At 40.6% G+C, this 21,313-nt stretch overlaps 1 protein-coding gene across 2 annotated transcripts in view; it reads right to left on the bottom strand.

Annotated features, from left to right (window-relative positions):
- Positions 1-7,386: 7,386 nt before the first annotated feature.
- The window catches only part of LOC121917469 (5-hydroxytryptamine receptor 1E-like), a 55,810-nt gene continuing 41,883 nt past the window's right edge, over positions 7,387-21,313 (bottom strand). The window contains exons 2-3 of one of the 2 annotated variants that reach the window (XR_006101035.1): positions 14,954-18,275; positions 7,387-9,575 (exon numbers count right to left, since the gene is read on the bottom strand). Coding sequence is in view for 1 of the 2 variants with exons in the window: in XM_042443471.1 (XP_042299405.1) it covers positions 16,929-18,125 (1,197 nt within the window). In the remaining variant the exon portion in view is untranslated. Of the gene's footprint in view, positions 9,576-14,150; positions 18,276-21,313 lie in introns of those variants that run through there. The other variant, XM_042443471.1, reaches the window with a different exon arrangement.

Genomic DNA, 21,313 nt, shown 5'->3' with positions numbered 1-21,313 from the left:
AGACTAGGACTTGTAAGGGCAGCTATAAAGAAACTAGACATGATTCTCAACTGTAAGGATATATAATTGAATATTAGTTAGGATGGTCTGTGCCATCATATTTTCTGTGTCTATGTATGGTTGTGAAAGCTAAACAGTGCAGAAAGCAGATAGGAGGAAAATGAACTTATTTGAAATGTGTTGGAGAAGGGTTCTACAGATACCATGGACTGCTAAAAAGACCAGTACATAAGTCCTAGAGCAAATCAAGCCTGCATCTTTCCAAGAAGCCAAGATGACTAAATTGAGACTGTTGTACTTTGGCCATATTATGAGAAGGCATGACTCAATAGAAGAGACAATAATAAGGTAAGGTAAAACACAGTAGGAAAAGAAGACCACATTGCAGATGGATAGACTTAATCAAGGAAGTCACAGCCCTAAGCAGGGCTGTTCATAATAGGGTGACATGGAGGTTGCTCATTGATAGGATCACCATAAATTGAAGTCAACTTGATGGCAGTTAGAAACAAAAAAAAAATTCACCCTTGATAGTCTGCCATTATTATTCAAATTAAGTTGTCAAGCTACACTTGTGACTAATGAAATGTGCTACCTGTATTTATCCTACTAACACACATTCAGTAGAAAGCCTTGATTTTTCTTCTCTATAAAAGTTATTGTATTCAAACTGCTAAAAATAGTCCTTAAGATAAAATGATATAGAATAAATAAATGGAAAGTCAACAGCGAAATATGATGGAACAGGTATTGTTACTTCTTACATAGATAAAAACTCATTCAACCAGGATATTTATGGTTGTATCATTTGGTTCACTTTTTTCCTGTCATTATTGTTCTGATACATATAAAAGCAATGTCTTGTATCCTGTATTACAGTTACAGATTCATAACACAGAGTTATGGATCCCTAACCGCTCTGTATTCAGTAATATGATTATTATCAGTAATACTATTGTGGCACTATTGCCATGATTGTAAACATCTTCCCAAATGTACCTTGACAGTCACTAGCCCCACCAAATGATGGAGGTCTGTTCTACTGGCGATGGTGATGTAGTAAGATGATGTTTCCTGCCTCTTCCTACTAGTAAGTGAGGTAGTGACTATCAGGAGCAGGACTCCTGTTGAATTCCTTGTCTCACCATACATTGTTGGGAGGAGATTTGAAACATCATCCTGCTGCACCCTGATCACCAGCAGAACAGATCTCCATTGCAGGGTGTGGCTGGTTGCTGTGGCTGGGGAGGTTAGGTCAGGGGAGGAGATGTTATTTATTTATACATTCTCAACTAAATAGGCAATACAGGATCTTTGCCCATAATTTTATCACCAACAGTTGAGTGAATGAAATAATGCTCCCTTCTGAGGCATGCCAAGTGGGCCAAATATATTTTCTTCATTCCTCATTGCCACCAACATTTATTCTTTTCAGATCTCAGCAAGGGTGAGATACTTCACAAAAGACAAAATCTCATATCAATCTCTGCATGTGAATTTACATTCTAATAAATGTGGAAATAATAGGATTAGGAAAGGAATTAGGAATGGCTATACAAATACTTGCTGAAAGAGAATGAAACTAAAATCGAATGTAGACCACAAAATAGTCAATAGAAAATAATTAGGTTAAGAGAGAGAGAGCGCGCGCAAGCAAGCATAAACATGTTTTAAAAAATAATTGATAATATACCATAACCTCTTACTGCAACATTTCACTACTATTCTGACCACTAGAAGGCATCAACCAAGGTTTTAAGCGAAAATGGAAGGTTATGTGCTCCTTTGAAATTTAAAGAAGAATAAGAAAGAGAAGAAGAAGGAGAAGAAGAAGTAGATAACTACTGTGTACTAACACAGTAGTTATCTACAGTAGTACTGTAGTAGATAACTACTAACACAGTAGTTATCTACAGTAGTAGGTAAACACAAGTAATCATCTCATGAGTAGGTGAAAGGGATAGGGAGAAAGAAGCATGGATTCCACAATATTTGATAAATATAATTGGCATAATAAGTTAACTTTAATTTATCATTACCATTCATGGTACCATTGCACTGTCTGCAAATGTCATCTCCAAACCCACCTCAGAAGCCAAGCAGCCACATCAAGGGAAGGAGTTACTGCAAGGTCCTGTCACAACTGCGTTTTGCACAATGCCTCACTGGTGGTACAGGAATGGACATGTCATTGACCAGCACCCCACTCCCCAATGCCTCAGCAAGAACATCTTCACTTGGTGCGGCTGCCTAGCTTCTGTTTTCTGATGTGGCATTGCTAGACAGAACTATGACACTGGAGCTCTGTCATCATAGCTAAATCTGATGATACAGGATCTTGCCCAACTGATTTATATTTTTACATTTGTGTTACATCATTTCCCCACCAAACTCATGTGGCGTACAAGACTCTCCTCTCCATCACAATGACCCTTAGAGACAAGACCAGGGTCAAGGAGTGTATGTGCGCATGTGTGTGGCAGCCTCAAGGTTACTCAGTGAGGATTAAAACCTGGGTCTCCATGCTCCTGTTTTGTTGTTGTTAACTGCCCTTGAGTTGGCCCCAATTCATGGAGACTTTGTGGATGAGGCTTCTCCAAGTCTCCCTATCTTCCACTGCTCTGCTTAGGTCTTGCAAATTCATGCTTGTGACCTCCCTGAGTCTATCCATCTGGCATGCGTTCTTCCCCTTTCTACTACACGCTACCTTCCCTAGAATTATTATTGTCTTTCCTAACGAGTCATGCCTTCTCACGATGTGGCAAAAATATGACAACCTCAGTATTATCATCTTGAGTTCCAGGGAGATTTCAGGCTTGAACCCATTTGTTTGTCTTTTTGGCCATCCGTGGTATCCTCAGTACTCTCCTCTAGCACCACATCACAAATGAGTTTATTTTCTTTCTGTGAGCTTTATTCACTGCCCAGTTCTTACATCTGTACATGTGATGGGGAGTACAATGGCTTGGACAATTCTCACTTTAGTACTCAGTTGTTTATCTGTGCACTTTAGGATTTTGTCTAGTTTTTTCATAACTGCCCTCCCCATTCCTAGCCTTCTTCTGATTTCTTGACCGCAGTCTCTGTTCTGTTTAATGTTTGACCCAAGGTATGGAAAATCTTTATTTCAATTTCTTCATTATCTAGGCTGATTTTACGTATCTCCTCTGTGGTCATGATTTTTGTTTTCTTTATCTTCAGCAGTAAACCTGACTTACTGCCTTAATCAGTAAGCCAAGTCTTTGTCTCACACTGCAGTTACTGTACCACACAGAATCTCTAGTTTAATATTGAATTAGGTTACTTTCTATTATTGCTAGATATTTTATTTTAATAATTAACTGCACTGACACATTTTCTATGTTTGAAAAAGCATCCAAGCCTTTGCAATATAATGAGTATTTGATGGATATGCATTTTATCCTAATATGGAAAGCTTACTATAGTTTAATTTGGAACACAGTTGACGGTCCTGCTAGGATGAAAGGATGAACTTTAAATAAAGCACAGGATTAATCTCAAGCAAACGGCTCTTTTATACATTTGAACGATTTTGCTGAGGGATGACACAAACAGTGTTCAGAGACTCTCTTATGCATAACTCCAGAAAATGTATTATGAAAGTCAAAACCAGCCCTATCATTAGGCAGAGGGAGCTAATTCCTTCAGGTAGCCGAGACTGGGGTCCAAAGCACACTGCAGAAATAATTCAGTTTGAGACAGTTTTAACTGCCCTGGCTAGGGTTGCCATAACCTGGCTGCAATCAGGAATTTCCCGATTTTGGGGGCCCCAGGCCCCTCCCATCACGGGTGCTGCCAAAAACCGGGACCCCCCCCCCCCCGGTTGCAGCCGGGTTGCTGCGGCCTGCAGGGCCTCGCTGCCCTCCTCCTCCTCTTCGGGGAGGCGGGGAGGAAGAGGAGGGCAGCGAGGCCCTCCTCCCCGCCCACCCACGCCACCCTCCTCCGCCGCCCCCTCGCCCCAGGCTGCACACCCGCCCGCGTGGAGGAGGCGAAGGCGGACGGAGCCAGCGCCTCCTGTGCGCGGGCGCATGGGGAGGAGGAGGAGAGCGGGCGGAGGAGGCGGAGGAAGGTGGTGCGGCCATGCGGGGAGGCGGGGAGGGTGGCGCGCCTGCGTGCAAGAGGCACTGCCTCCGTCCGCCTTCACCTCCCTGTGCGGCAGCGCCACTCACCTCCTCCTCCTTTGCCCCGTCTTCCCCAGGCTGCGCGGCCGCGTGGAAGAGGCGAAGGTGGAGGCAGTTCGCCTCCTGCACGTGGCCGCACGCCACCCTCCCCGCCTTGCGCGCAACCGCACCACCCTCCTCCTCCGCCCTGTCCGCCCCAGCCCCCAGGCGAATGGAGGAGGGGGAGAAGGAGAAGGAGAAGGAGGAGGGGGAGGGGGAGGAGGCAGGGGAGGAAAAGGAGGAGGGGAAGGAGGTGGTGAGTGAGTGAAAGGGTTTTTTTGGGGGGGATGCTTTTAATGCTAACAAGTCTCCCTTGTTTTGACAATGATAGTGTGATGATGATGATGATGATGATGATGATGATGATGATGATATGAAGATACTGTTTCTGAAGCCGAGAGAGTGTCACCTTCCAAAGTTTGTTTTGGGTGCTTTTAATGCTAACAAGTCTCCCTTGTTTTGACAGTAATGGTGTGGTGATGATGATGATGATGATATGAGTCAGCTTGAGCGGCATGCATGCATTGTTTCAGAAGCCGAGAGAGTGTGACTTTCCAAAGTGCCTTTTCTGTTTGTTTTTGGTTCTGAGGCAAGGCCAATGTAAATTGATGTGATTTTTACAAACTCATGCGCAGTGAAGAAAAACCAAAGTCCCTTGACACACACTTCTGAGAAGTACACTTGGTGCAAGAACGGTGAAACCACCTTCAATATGCATAGTCATGTTAAACCATGCTAAGTGTTAAACCGAAGGGGTTTGGTTATGGATTAAGCCTCTGATGCAAGAGGCCACGTTAAGTAAAGCCATGTGAAATGCCCAAATGTGCTGTTGTGTGTGTTTTGGAATGGAGGTTGGAGGTGTTTTGCCAGAAAGGGAAGTCCATTTCTGCCATCTGTCTAGAAATAATGCCCAAATGTCCTTCATTTTGATCATGCCTAAGAAACAGGCATTTATATTAACTATTTTTTAAAAAATCATCAAATTTGTTTGCGTGTCCTCCATTTTTTTTTTTAAAAAAATGTCCTACATTTGAAAAATTTGTCCTACATTTGTCCCGGTTTGGAAGTTCTGACTTATGGCAACCCTAGCCCTGGCTCAATGCTCTGCAATTCTGGGAACTGCAGTTCTGTGAGTCATTTAGCCTTCTGTGTCAGAAAGCTCAGGTGCCACAACAAACTACAATTCCCAGGATTCTCTAACACTGAGCCAGGGCAGTTAAAGTGGTCACTTGGATTATTTCTGCAGTGGGTTTTGAACCTGGGTTTCTTGAAAAACCAATAGGTTATCAATTACTGGTTTCTTGGCATCCTGTTTTTACTGCCTGCTTGTGCTACTTTTAGTTAACAAACCCAAGTAACTTGGTTAGCCCAGGGTACTACTGTATACTGTAACGTCTGAGGGAGGGGTGTCATTTATTGTATTGCCTCATATAGAATAGTATCTTGGACAAGCACTGCAATATAGCACTGAGCACTGGTTCAGTTCTATGACATTACTTTAACAGCCATTCCTCATAGCTCTGGGATCAGAGTGCTCTGGTAAAACCATTCTCTGGATGCAGAAGCTACTGCTTCCAGTCACAAAAATTCCCCCTCTGTACTCTCCCTGCCCTTCTCTTCTCACCCTCATATTTACCTAAAAATGATCTTTTAGGGAGAATGCATTAGTTCTTGGAAGACATAGGCTGGTTTTCTGTGCCCCTGAATCTAAATTGCCTGTGAATCTTTAGGAATCTTCAGACTGAGACTCAGCTTGCTTTGGACTGCTTCAGAGTCCTACTTTCCTTTGGATATCTCTCAGATCAGTCTCAGTTCTAAAGTAATCCAAATCTGAAGTGCATCATTACTGGCCTGTAATAATTTTCTTTCCCAGTCTTAATTTTACAGGCTCATTGCTAGTTTTAGAGCACCATCTTGTGGTGAAAAAAATGACAGCATCTTCTTTTAAGTTAAAACATTAAATACTGTACTGTAGAATGAACATGCGTACATTTTAATGGTTAAATATGAGCACTACATTATTTGTTTGTATAATAAGTAGAACTTGGAAAGATCTGGATAAATTTTGAACTGAGGCAAATTTGAGAGCTCTCCAAAGTCCAGTCAGTTTCGGTAAATGCTTCTGGTCATCGTCTTTGCCTCAGGAGCAAAAGGGCTTGTCTGGGGAGAAACTTTATCTATCTCAACAGGGAAATCTTCTCCATAATGTACTATGTTACCATGTGGATCTCATGGATGCTATTTGCTCACCCCACTGTTGTTTGTGGTAATGGGACATATATATTGGTTGGTATCCTGTTGGTGAATTACAATGGCGCAAGTCAGACTTGGGCCATCACAACTCACTTTTGGGTTGTTTCAAAGGTTGGAATTCTGTGCCAGCTGCACAACCATCAAAATCTCCCCAAACCTACCTTGCAAATTTCCCCATCACAGCCATGTACATGTTGTCAGACAGCAGTGGGATCATGGAGATTCATCCAGTTATTTTCCTGTAGCTGAAAATATGGCAAGGATGTCATCTGCAAGGATCTGCACGAAAATAGCTGGATGCACCCTTCGCCATCTTCTGTTCTCCAGCATCATGGTAATGGCCATAGTGTGTATGTGTTTTCATGCTTGCAGAGTGGGCTTTTGGGGTAGCATAAGGACATATAGCTATAGAGATATGGCTATAGAGACATAGCTATATGATACACACATACAGTATCTTCTACTACAGGATCTTGTATTATAATTAATGAGTATGGGCTGAAACAGACTACAGAAATAATCAAGTCTGAAACCACTTTAACTGCCCTGGCTCAGTACCTGGGAATTTTAGGAACTGTAGTTTTGTGAGATATTTAGCCTTGTCAGAGAGCTCTGGTGCCACAACAAACTACAGTTCCCAGAATGCCCTAGCACTGTGCCAGGACAGTTAAAGCCGTCTCAGACTGGATTATTTCTGCAGTCTGTTTCAGATCTATGTCCTCTTGCCCTGAGAGATGTCCATGTGAAAGCCAGTGGTAGTGTTTGCAGTACTTTTGTGAAGAAACTCCATATGATTGCTTGATTTGAGGCCAGGTATTCATTGAGTATTCTGTACATGAAAGGAGTACTTGTCATCTGATACTTTTTGATGTCTGATATAACAGAATCTGTAGTTGGAACCTGAATAGCATTAAATATGAGAACACTGGTTTGTATATTAATTTAACTCATTTTATTTAACCAATCAGGATGCTCCCCTGTCCTTAAACAGGCAAAGAAAACTCAATCCCATTTCACACGTTGAATTTGAGTATTTGAAATCTGACATTTGAGATTAATTTTCAGTTTCATTGGATTTAGATTCCCCCCACCCCAGGTTTCACTTGACTCTTAGCATATTAGTAGGGTTGTTTGTATTATATAATTATTCACCAGCTGAGGGTGAAAAAACAAAATATGAATGGAATGTGGTTTCAGCTTCTTATAACAACAACAAAAAATTGAGCATTTCTAGCCCATGGGGCCCAAAAGTTCCATTTGAAAGTGTGTGTACAATCACTGCCAAAATCTCAGCCACTAAAGAAATACTTGTAAAGATTTCAAGCAGTCGTACACAGGCTTCCTGTTCTTGGTTAATACCAATTCTGGAATAAAATTAAGAATATAGTGGTAATTTGCAATAAAAATAAAATAAAATCAATTGCAAAAGAAATTAGAAGAATGTGATGAAGTTGTATCTTTGTTACAGGCTACAAAATTTGGCTTTGCTTGCCGAAGAATTTAAATGGCTTGGGACAGATTCTTAAAAAAAAAAAAAAACACCTATGTATGGCACACATGATCCTGTCTTGTATTCTGCTGAAGAATATACCTGTTTGCAATTGTTTTCTGAAAGTAATTGTTTCCATGGGGATTATGTACTGTATCCAGTGGTGACCTTCCACTAGTGTTTTTCTCCCTCTTTGTGGTTCTTCACTGTTTCCTAGAGGCCTTGCAGGGTAATGGCTCCTCCTTTGACTCAGATCCCACTGCACTTGCAGCCATGGTTTTTTGAGTTTATGCCCTATTTGCCATAGAGCTGAGGCTGTGCATTAAGGAAAGCAGGTTGTTGAGCATGGGGTACTGGATATCCCCTTCCCTATGACCAAGGAAGTATGAATGTTGGCACACTATGAGACTGTGCCAGCAGGTACATTACCCACACAGCTCTAGCCTATGTGTTTGCCTAATTTGCCTGGTCTTGTAAATTCTCATAGCTGTGTGTGCCTTTTTGACATTTCACCATTCTATTTTAGCTTTCTTACACAAGAAAAGAGAACAACTCAGTCATAAAAACTGTAAGAAGAAGCATTTTCTGCCCTACTTTGTAGTCCCTGTACTAAAGATCTGTGGCTAAAGTTTGCTGACTGGTCAAAATGGCTGTGTCTGTCCACTTTCAAAACTTCTTTCCTGTAATTCCATACTCCCTTTTATGTCACAGGAACATAACCAATACGTACAGAAGCAAGCGTCTGTATATAGCCATTGATGATGGTGGTTAGGGATGAGGGGAATAATAATCCAACACATCTGGAGGGTATTGGATTGGGGAAAGAAGTGGCAGACCCCTAGCACCAATCTTACTAGTAAATGATTTCTACTATTCAGTCCAGAAATGGCTTGTTGGCTCCAGAACTGTGTGTTCAGCACTTGGACAGCTCCCATACAACCTAGAATAGCTGTGACAGAGTTGTTGTTAAATAGAAGAACCACTGTAAAAACTGTGGGTGCATTCATCAACCCGTAATTCCTGAACCACCAGCCACTTCTGCTGCTATCTTAAAGACATGCATTGGGGAGTAGGTACCACTCCAGACTAATGCATTGGGGAGTAGGTACCAAATCCAGACTAATGTGGATTTGCCTCCCAAAATGCATGGTTTTGATTTCGTTCCAAGTTTTCATAAACTGGATTGGCTGTCATTTTTCCCCCTAGAGATTTATGAGGCCTATAATTCCTGCCCTTTACGAGGTGCCTGGGGAAAGAGACCTGCTGTGCCTTTTAGAGTTTTGCAGAGAAAGATATGTTATTTATCACATAGGAATGAGATGCACTGGTTGAAATTCTCTCTTCAGTGGCTTGAATGAAAACCACTAAGACCCACTTGCCTTAGCAGGGCTGGCCCTACTGTTAGGAAGAGTAAGACAATCAGTTCAGGCAGTAGATGTGGGGTGATGTTTCAGGTGATGTTTCGGTTTTCTGCTTCTGTTGGAGGACAGACATGTCATCCAGCTTGTCCTGCAATATGTTATGAAGAATATAATCCTTCTATTTGTATTGATGTGGGATTCAACTGCTACTTCAGTCAGCATCTGAATGTGAAATGGAGCAAGGATGCTTTCATCACAGGCAGAAAAATGTCTTCAGATGACCCCTATACCCTAATGAGAAATAAGACAAATATAAGTTAGAAAATGAGTTTAAGATTGGGTTTGTTTGCTTCCTTTTTCCTCTTCTGGGTCATCTCCAAAATATCCAAATCAACACACAGAAGCCAGAAACTGTAACAGCATAATAAAGGAATTGTAACAATAGTGAGAAGGTTCACAGCAGCCTGAACCTGTAATAGGCACCTATTAACACAGCATGGCAAGGAGAGGTGGAATAGGTTGCCCCAGCTCCCATATGATCTCAATAGATAAGTTATATTCTGGGGTGTCTGTGTGTCTTCTTTAGAGGTGAGATGCCCTGCTACCAGGGACAAAATCTTCTTTCTGGTTGCTCTATGCTTATGGAATCCTCTCTTTTGAGCAATTTGTCAGGTTCTAAAAGTATTAATGGTTATGTACCAGCTTAAAACCTTGATATTTCCTTGCACATTTACCTTTGTTAGGATGTATCCACACTGCAGAATTAAAGCAGTTTGACACCACTTTAACTGCCACAACTCCATCATACAGAATCCTGGGATCTGTAGTTTGGTGAACCACCAGAGCTTTCTGACACACTAGGTTGACTAACTCATCAAACTACAAATTCCAGGGTTCTGTAGGATAGAAATATGGCAGAAAGTGATGTCAAACAGCTTCACTTCTGTGGTATGGATGCACCCCAAACTTTCCTTACTGGTGTGAAGTCGAAGGCTTTCGTGGCCGGCATCCATAGTTTTTTGTGGGTTTTTCAGGCTATGTGGCCATGTTCTAGAAGAGTTTCTTCCTGATGTTTCACCAGCATCTGTGGCTGGCATCTTCAGACCACTTACTGGTCTTTGTCCAGCTGTAAGTTCTGAAATCTGTATTGTCCTGTTTAATGCTTCGTTTTTTCAAAGTCAGACGATAATTTCTGGCAAAGAGCAAGTAAAAGATTACAACTTTCTTATGTTCAGAAAATCTGTGTAGATTTTCAAGTTAGCGCAAGTATAGCATTTTAATAGTTTCCTTCTGAAAAATGACTTATCTGAGTAACGCCATTTCAAAACATTTCTATTTTTCAAAGGGCTGTGGAAAGCATGTTTGAGTGTCACCTAGAACAAAACAAGAGCTATTTAGATTAAGTATGTATGTCCTGTGTAGCAAATACAATTTTACAAGTTTTAGGAATAAGTAGGCAAATTCAGATGCATTTTCTAAAATGTTCTCTTAAGAAGAGACTGATCTGAACTTCTGTTAGACCAGAATACAACAGCTGAGTCTGTGGACTTTACCTATTTGCTGACCCCTAGTTCAGACTAATCTATAGAACTGAGAACTAACTGACAAGTACTATTATTTAACAATTACTCCAGGTCCTCTTTACAGGCCTTTTGTGTTTGCCCAGTCTTCATCCACTGTCACTGGAAGTTGTTGTTGTTTTTTTAGCAGCATTGGCATTGGGAGAATGATGAAGGAGGGCTGGAGAAACACAGTTTGGGTGTCATGTTGCAGCAATGTGTTTGCAGTGATCAACAAGATAAAGCTTGAGCTGCATCCCTGGGTGGATTTTAGAAGAAACCTTCAAATGGTTGGCTCAAAATGTTCTTGTTGATTTATGCAAAACTTATCAGACCCAGTTGTTTCATTTCACATATGATTATTAGTTTTTGATAAAATGTTTGCTAGAACCTGTTGAACTGCTCTTCTTCTCTGTGCTATAGAAATCTATCCCTATGCTTTCCATTTTAGTTTTGCCTTTGGTACCAAGTTTTTGGTTACAAGGTAGTGTCCAGGAGCACTTCCACTTCATTAACCAAGTTATAATCTGTATAGATGATTTTGAATCTAATTTTGCCAAAAACATACAATTGGGAAAAGTCAATGCTGACCGAGTAGACTTCTGCTTCAACAACAGAGGTTTCTCTCTCTCATATTCAAAAATCTGCACTGGAAGATATGCCCAACAATCTAGAGCAAATTTTGGGGTGTACAGGAGGGTGAAGGTGCAATGAAGAATCACCCTATCTCCTGCCTCTTCTGACACCTTCTCAATCTGTACAAAATCTGCAATGGATTTCATCCACAGGCCATACCTGCACATAGGGATATGCCACGGTGCAGCTTTTTTGTCCCTGTTTTGATCCTCTATTCACAGGAGTAGGTAGACTAACAGGGAGGGATAATTTATCATCCTAGTTTTACAGTTATCCCATGTTTGGATATCACATCCAACTACCATTGCTGGGTATTTTTACTGTAACATCCAAATCTTGCATTATGGCTTGTTGTAAACAAATAAGTCAGGATTCATAAGCCAACAACAAACCTTGTTTTAACTTATCCTGGTTTATGGACCATAATAAAGTACAGTTTTGGGGTTGGATATCATACTGCTGTGGCAGTACAATAGTATGCAATAGGAAAGAGAAAGATGTGGATTGTGATCCTGGCCAGAAATCTTCTAACAATTGTTTGAGAAGACACAGGTCTTCACCTAGCTTGCAGGAATCTTTAAATAGGTCTGTTAATATTTACATGTGAAAGTAATACATCTGCTTATCAAACATCAGTCTCCCTGGAGTCAAATTGTAACTGAAGAGAGTCCTTCAGTTATATGTGCAATTGTGAAGACTCATGTAGTCTGCCAAGAAACTAGTTTACACCTCTTCTAATGGAATAGAATTTGTGAAAATATCTCTCCTTAGCTGTTTCTCTTTCCAGTCCTCCTCTGAATTTTGTTTAAGAGGCACCACTTCTAAGATTCATATTGCATTCCAAGGAATTTGAAATGCTCTGAAACTGCTTCTTTGGGGGGGGGGGGGGGGGGGGTGTTGCCATTTCTAATCAGTTCCTATTAGCTGATTACCCCTCCAGATTTTTCAGAACAGCCCATTCATTCATTTTCAGACAGTTAAAAAGAGCCACCATTCATTTTCTTAAGCAGAATGTTTCTTTAAAAAATATATCCTTGTTTTATAAAATTATGCTTACATACTCCCATTTTGCTGGACCTAAGTACCATAAAGGCAACAAACCTGGTTTGATCTTGAAAACCAATCAGGGTCAGCTCTGATCAATACCCAGGAGACCCCCCCTCGTCAGCATTGCATGCTGGCATGTGCTGTTTTATTGTATTGGTTTTATTGTGATTTTAATGTATTGTTTTCTGATGTGCACCGCCCTGATCTCTGGAAGGGCGGTATATAAATAAACTTTTATTATTATTATTATTATTATTATTATTATTATTATTATTATTATTATTATTATTATATGAGGCACTGTAGGCTATATTTCAGAGGGAGGGGCTGGCAAATCAACCTCTGAGTATTCTTTACTTAAGAAAACCCCATGAAATTCATGGGGTTGCCATCAGTTGACAGGTGATGAAGGCACATACATATACACACATAACCTAGGCGTACAGTATTTCAGAGGATTTGCTGGCATGGGTATACTGTACACATCTTCCTTGTCAACAGCTCTTGTGATTCTTCATCAGTTGAACTCCCTCAGTCCAGTGCCATAGAGAAATCTCAGCTGTTGTTCCCTGGGCTTAATGTCTATAAACTCTCTTTGACTGTTGTCAACATAACATTTTAATTGGCTGAATTCTGAATTAACTAGCACTGCCAGTGTTTGCTTTGGTTAACTTAACAGGGCCATCAGTTATTCTTGGTAGCTTTAAAATATACCAAGGCTTCATCAAAACACTTCAGTCTCAAAAAGTGGAAAGTGGTATTTATTTCAGGCTGATTTAATGGCTCCTTTTCAAGGTAGAATAAATGGAAACATGAAACATGTTTGTTTTTCCTCAGTATAAATGTGCATGTCCCCCTTCAAAACCCTAGGCATTAGAACCTGAGCTGAGGTACAAAGCTGATCTAATATCAATATTGTTAGGCTCCAAACAATCTTGCCTTCTAACAATCCTTGCAAACAGAGCAATACAGAAGTTTCTATTATTTCATTTCTTCTTCTGCTTTCAATCTTTGTTGTGATTGTTGCCCTTTGTGTTGAGGCGGACAGTGCAGAACTCCACATGTTGTGGGATTGTATCTCCCAGCATTCCTCATATGCTAGCAAGGGCTAATGGGAACTACAGTCCAGCCATAACAGGAAGGCTACATTTTGTTCACTCATATTTTATAACCTCATTACTTTAGTGGAGGACTGGGATTAAAGGATTCTCCAGATATTGCAACAACTTCTACATCTATTGTCTATGCTAACTAGGGTTGATGAGTTTTACAGTCCAACAGTATCTGAAGATCCAGATGTTGCCAACCTCTGAAATACAATGTTCAGATCCTTCAAAAACAGCTTAAAGCAAATATTGTCATATGTTGTACATGATCTAGACGGCATGGTCCTTCAAGGTAAGACGGTTCTGGGAATCATAAGCCTGTTACAGACTGCCAAATTAAATCTGCTTCGGTTCTCTTTGGAGGTATGCTGTTTAAATGATGCATGCATCCTAAGAATCCGGAAGCTGCACCAAAGCTGCACTCCAGTGCTTAGGAATGGAGTGTGGCTTTGGAGCGACCTCTGGACTCTTAGGACCCACGCATCATTTAAACAGCATACCTCCAAAGAGACCCGAAGCAGCTTTATTTTGGCAGTCTATAACAGGCCTTAGTTTGAATCCTAAGAGGCAGATAATGGAAAACTAGGTTAAAAAAAGAAAAGACAGGTGAATAATGCATTTTGATTTTCCAGAGTACTCTATCTGGAAGTACACTTTTTATATTTTGACTTGAGGACAGGTACACACATTCTAAGCAACAGCTTCTGACTTGGCCTCAAAAGTAGCCAGTTGCCAATTCTTCTTTGGCATGATTAAATGCTCCATATATCATGTGCTAAGGACCACATCAGGAAAAGAGATTCCACCTCAACATTAGGAAGAACTTCCTAGCGGTAAGAGCTATTTGACAGTTGAACACACTCCCCCAGAGTGTGATGAAGTCTCCTTCTTTGGAGGTTTTTGAACAGAAAGAAGATGGCCATTTTTCAGGAGGGTTTTGATTGAGTGTTATTGCATTGCAGGGTGTTGGACTGGATGGCTCCTGTGGTCTCTTCTAACTCTATGATTGTATGATTCCATGATTCTATGACTTCCCCTCATTTTGTAAGGTCAGGAATCAAATATCAGCTTCACTATCCTACAATCCATGTCATACACTCTAGATAAGGAATTTCATCCAGATTTAATTGTACTACAAGCAGACCCACTGAAATCAACAGGATTTGAATTAGCCATCACTTACTCCACTGATTTCAGTAGGTCTTCTGGGTAACACTAAATCTGGATTTAACTCATGATGCTGTTGCTCTGAAATTAGATGGAAAATGTTGCATTGGCACACTTTTAACCAAACATTTCAATAAGCTCCTAGAGATCATACCTGAAATATTACTTTGAAATGCTGTTTTTTCCATCATTAGTTTGCAGCCAGGAAGAAAGAAGCATCTCCAGCCATTGTTGTCATGCTTTTTAAAAAACGTGCCTTTTCGCTTAGCTGATACTTTAATCGGGTAATCTCAAGCCATCTGGCAAAGAATAAACATTTTCTTAGTTTTAATTATGGTACAGCCTTAGGCCTGATTCTAATTAGCAGTTTGAAAGAAGATATAGTGATGCAGAGAGCGAAAGATCAAAGATGATGTTACAGAATATTACAGCTTTGTAGGAACTGATGAAGCTTTGCAACACAGATGTGGATGCAGTTGCAAAAGAACAATTAGCGCTGTTTCTGAACCCACAATAGCATATCTCACAATAAATGAGGATCATTCTTGGCCTTTTAAAAAACTGTATTTGCTTCTTCATTCTGCAGGACAGGTATGGCTGTACTGTTCCAAAGAAGCAAAGAGTATTCGTGACTTTAAAAGTCTGCCCTGTAATTGCCATAATTTAACAAGCATAGAATTACAGAACTAGAATGTACACGAAAGCTATCTTGTCCAACCCTCTGCCATGTAGGAATACACAGCTACAGCTCTTTTGAGAGACAGCCATCCAACCTCTGTTTTAAAACGTCAGAAAAAGGAGACTCTACCACCCTCATATGTGTTCATTCCACCTTCAAACCACTCTTACAGTCAAGAAGTTCATCCTAACATTTAGGTGTAATCTCTTTTCTTGGAACTTGTCTGTGTTCTATTCTGTTGCTCTGTTTTCTAGTCTCTGGAGCAGCCGAAAATACATCTTGCTCTAATTTATTGATATCGCTTCATATATTTAAAGATACCTATCATATCACCTCTCAATCACTCTTCTACGAGGTTATTTTTTCAAAGTCTTAATGACTCTCAAATGCATTTATATAGATTTTTCAAAATAATAATAGTCGTCAGCCTTATGTGGTCATAATAGTCATATACAGTGAATACATTATCTATCAATAGTCTTCTAAGAATCACCTAAACTCCAATAAACACAGGTCTGGCTGTGAGAGACGTTCACCCTAGTGCTCCATGAAACTCTCTTCACTCCTTTACTTCCTATATCCAGATCTTGGTATGCGTATGCCCCAGCCTTCACACAAACATACCCAATGTACCACAAGACCCCATATAGAATTTAGAGGCAGTGCAGAGTAATTCAGATGATCTAGGCAGACGCTCCATAGAGGAGAGGGATGACTGGGTCAATTTCCAGAAGGAGTACATCAGCCTACCTTTGTAAATCAAGGGGAATGAGATTATCAGTGGCTCCTTGTCAGGATGACCATATACTACCTCCAAAATCAGAGGAAAGATGCCTCTATATTAGATGTTGGGGAACACAAGCAAATCATGCCAGTGAACTCACAACTTGCTTGTGGGTTTCTCATAGCTCTCTTGTTGACCATTTTAAGGAAAGAGGAATGGACTAGACAAATCTTTGGTCTGATCCAGCATGGTTCCTTTTATGTTTTTAATGGACAGTGTGCTGAAACAAATGTATGCATAAGACTTGGGGGGGGGGAAAGGAGGTAGAATGGGTCATCATTGACATACTGGGTTCATACTTTATTAGAAGTGGCCTAAAGACAAATATTGAATTGGGTATTTTGCATCTGCTATTTCAGTGTGTGTGTGTGTGTGAGAGAGAGAGAGAGAGAGAGAGAGACAGAGAGAGGGAAAGAACCTGTGTAATAAAATGTATTTGAATCTCATGATATAGAAACACATATACTCATAGTACAAAGAGGTAGAAAACAGCATGATAGGTTCATAGACTAAAGAAAAATTAAACAGAAAGACAAGCCAAATTAATCTTTTTTATATGTGCTCCCCAAAACAAAATAATCCAAATGGGTTGCTAGGTTAAGTTATTTTTCCTCTCTCTTTCATATTTAAGGCCAGTAAGTCACATTGAAACCATCTGGTGTTGTTTTAAGAGTGTTCCCAACATTTAATGAGCTTTTTAAAGGCAAGTTTAAAATCTTCATTAAAACTAGTGTACAGCAGAGGATTGACCAGAGAATTCACATAACCCAGCCATGTCAAAAAGTGAGCCACATCAGAAGACACATTGCCCAGTCCTAGGCCCACAATAAGTTCCTTCATAAAAAATGGAAACCAAGATAAAATGAATGCGCTTAAGATAAGGCCAAGGATTCGTGCAGCCTTGCGCTCCCGTACACTGGAAATCTGTTGTCTGTCTCCAACAAAATCCAGATCATTGTCAAACGTAGGACTCCTCATTGAAGCATGCATTCTGTCAAATTCCATGGTTGGATCAGATGTGGAGAAATCTGATACACAGAATGTCTGTGTGAGCTTACAACTGGCAAAGGAGTTTTGACTGTCTGTACTCCTGCTGCTGAGGTGTCTGCTTGATCCACGTTTTTGATAAAGGCTCTTTGCAGCATGATAAATCCGGTAATAGACAATCAATATAAGGGTCAAAGGGATATAAAATGCTCCAAATGTGGAGTAAATAGTATAGATCACATGGCTGTGTTGAATCTGACATTCACTGGAATTGGTATTAGCACTATGGTTTCTCCAAAACAGAGGAGGCATGGAGATAAAAGTGGATATGGTCCATACTGTGCCAATCATAACTGCAGCTCTTTTGGCAGTTCTCTTCCTGGCGTATTCAATGGCATCTGTAATAGCCCAGTATCGATCCAGTGCAATGACACAAAGGTGAAGTATTGAACATGTGCAACAAGTCATGTCTATGCTCAGCCATATCTCACAGAGAAAGTATCCAAGGGTCCATCTTTCCATAACTATGTAGGTAATACTCAAGGGCATGACCAAAACAGCTACAAGCAAGTCTGTAACAGCCAGTGAGCATATTAAGTAATTTGCTGGCTGGTGAAGCTTTTTGGTTGTACAGATTGCCGAGATGACTGAAGAATTCAACAGCATTGTCAGGGTAGTAATTACAGACAGAGTCAGGGCAATCAGCATGTTTTCGGTGATTGTCTTGGATCTGACAGCCACACTAGTTTCTGTTGTGAGGTTTGTATGATTCATCTTCTCTGGCCTACATAAACTTCTCACTGCCTTGAGTGAGTGGACAGAATTATGTTTAAAATCCCTCCATTCCAAAAGACCATCAAAGATACATAGAATCATAGAACCATAGAATTGGAAGAGACCTCAAGGTAGAGTTGGAATCACAGAATCATAGAGTTGGAAGAGACCTCAAGGATACTTTATAGTTGATATCTGGAAGTCCATCTTTTCCAAATCTAGGTGTTTGTATTCCACTTGTTCACTGCTTTGCTGGAAGACAAAATATAAGGCTGTTAGTAACACATTTTCTGACTGTACTCCTTTATTTAAGCCTCATGCACCAGGATGGAATATTATTGTCCCCAAGTCATGTTTTGTTGTGACACCCACACAAAACTAGATCTAAAGGGTGGGCATTCTGTGGCAGCACCTGAACAACTGTAAATGATTTCCCCATATTTCAGTCTTCACTTATTTATTTGCAAAGAGAAAACAGCCAAGACAAAAATGTCCCCATGTTATCTCTTGTTTTTTGCCACTGGGACACTGCCTTCTTCCAGCCACTGAAACCAATTGTGTCAAAAACACCCCATATTATTATTTTTGGTGGATGAAGCAGCAAAGAAAAATAATGTGCTTTGATTCTGAGTGTCCTTTGACTCTGCACATGTATAGCTCTGTGATTCTACTTTAGCTGCCATGGTTTCATCCTTTAGCATCTTGAGATCTGCAGATTATAGGAAGGAATAATTAGAATTCTCAGCCAGAGAGCTCTTGTAAACAACTGCAAACCCCAGGATGCAGACTATGCAGCTGAAGTGGAATTATAGTGCTACAACTGTATACTGTGAAACATTGGCCCCAGTTGGGTGCACAGTGGAATCCACACTAGTGTTAAGAAATGCAATACTTGTCTATTATAGATTTGTAACTCTTAATTGCACAACCAGTGTGGCGTAGTGGTTTGAGTGTTGGACTATGACTCTGGAGACCAGGGATCAATTCCCAACTCAACCATGAAACCCAATGAGTGGCCTCAGGAAAGTCACATGCTCTCAGCCTCAGGGAAAGACAATGGCAAAGTTTCTCTGAACAAAGTCTTGCCATGAAAACCCCATGCTAGGTTCACCTTAGGGTTGTCATAAGTCAGAAATGACTTGAATGCACACAACAAGAACTTTAATTCTACACTATACTAGAATTAGGAATAGAAAATACTTTAGAATTTACTCAGCACAATTCTTTGAGACCAAGATTTGAATCCCCATGCAACCATGGAAACCTACTAGGTGACTTTGGGCAAGTCATACACTTTCAGCTTCAGAGGAAGGCACTGTCAACCTCCCCTCCCCCCCGATCCTGCCAAGAAAACACTATGATATGATCACCATAAGTTGGAAATGACTTGAAGGCACTCAGTAACATCCAAGACAGTGGATGTTGTTGCGTTGTTGCTGTAAGATCTAAGATGGTGGCTGCCCCCAAGCATTGGAACTCCCTTTCCAGGGAAGTTAGACTGGCACCCTCCCTAACCGTTTTTCATATAAAAACAAAGAATATCCTATTCCAAGAGGCATTTGATGAGTAAAGATACACAAAAAGGACATCTTACACAATACACTGGATATTGCTAATTGTTGTTGTGGTGTGTGCGTGTTTAATGTTTTAATCTGGATTTTTTATTATTTAATTCTATTTTAACTTGTGTATCTTGTGAATTTTCAACATTTTTTTAAAAAATCTTTGTAAGCCTCTTTGAGTCCCTGGGAAAGCTGGGGAAAAGGCAAGATAGAAATAAATATAACAAAACAACAACAACAATATGTAAGTTAATGTTAAAAACTGATTTTCTCTTATAAAAGAAACACCCAAAGCATAACAAAGGACATAACAAAGATGGAAAAGAAGATATCAAACTACTTAAACAAAAACAGCTCTGATAATAAAATAAAGTACACTGGTAATAAAGTACACTGGGCAGTTTAAATACGAAAGCAGTCAAAGGCTACATCAGAGATACACTAGAGGAACAGGAAGGATTTTTTAGGCTACTGGAGTTGAAGTGTGATGTACAGGCCCCAGTAAGAAGCACTTTTTGCAGACAGAGGATCACAACAGAGGACTCTTCTTTGTGCACTGGAGGATTAAACTTTCTATGATGCAGAATCTTTAACTGGAACACAAGGTTGGTTTTTAATAAATAAGAAGCCATTTCATGAACAGTTTCACAGAATAACTTCAGGTTAGCTCTATATTAAACTGTGCTTGGAAATATATCTTTGAAAAAGCAATTAAATACCATTATTGTTCCAATGCTTCTCCAAAGTAACTGTCTGAGATCCAGTTGCTCATATACATCTTCCAGAATACTCTGGGTGTCCCTGGAGTATTATGACCCCAAATATGCCTCTTGCCTATTTCACAGGGATGACAACAAACCATATTTACTTAAATCACTTTTGCTGCTGGTTTTTCAGTCCATGACAGCAGCTGCCTTCACTCTTGCAGTCCCAAGCCACCCACCACTGTTCCCACATTTGGCACATTGTTCTGGGATCAGAAAGAGACACTCAGCATCATTAGCATGGCTGGGCACCTTCTGGCCTCAGAGCAATGTCCCCACAGTGACATCATCATGTCTCTGCAGTGATGAGATAGCAGCACTTACACGGTGCCGAGCTGCTTCCTGCCCCTGCCACTGTGGGCATGTCACTCTGAAGCCAGAACAAGGTGCCCAGCCATGCTAACAATGCTGAGTGCCTCTTTGGGATCCCAGAGCAATGCACCAACAGTGAGGACAGTGATGTGTGGCTTAGGACCACAAGAGTGAAACAGCTGCTGTGATTGCTGTGAAAAGACCGAAAAACCTGCAGCAAAATGTGAATTAAGTAGATGCAGGTTAAGGGGTAGAAACCCCAAATCAGGCTTGGACATTATGAAGACAGTTTGGGGGGGTTTGAGCCTGCATCATGTAAACATACGCTGAACCTGGGGGAAGTTAGGGGTATTTAGTCAGTATAGAAAAGGCCCTAGATAAAGGAGACAGAGCTTGACTTTGCACTCATGGAGTTACATGGTGATTGGGGATTAGTGAATTGTAACATTGCAAAACTGAATGTGCAAAGAAATGTGAAATGTCTGATTGTAAGGTGCACTGCACACCTACATTGGCAACCCACAGTGAGCCTCTGCAGTGTGCAAAGGCACCAGAATCACAATGGTACCATACACACAACTTTGCTTCTTCAGTCTGCAACTAAATACACAGTTACGTATCAGACAAAAATGTCCAATTCCTTCTGTAGGGG

Source organism: Sceloporus undulatus, unplaced genomic scaffold, assembly GCF_019175285.1.
Source record: "Sceloporus undulatus isolate JIND9_A2432 ecotype Alabama unplaced genomic scaffold, SceUnd_v1.1 scaffold_19, whole genome shotgun sequence".
In the NCBI taxonomy this organism is placed as follows: domain Eukaryota; kingdom Metazoa; phylum Chordata; class Lepidosauria; order Squamata; family Phrynosomatidae; genus Sceloporus; species Sceloporus undulatus.
This window is presented reverse-complemented; position numbering and strand designations above follow the sequence as displayed.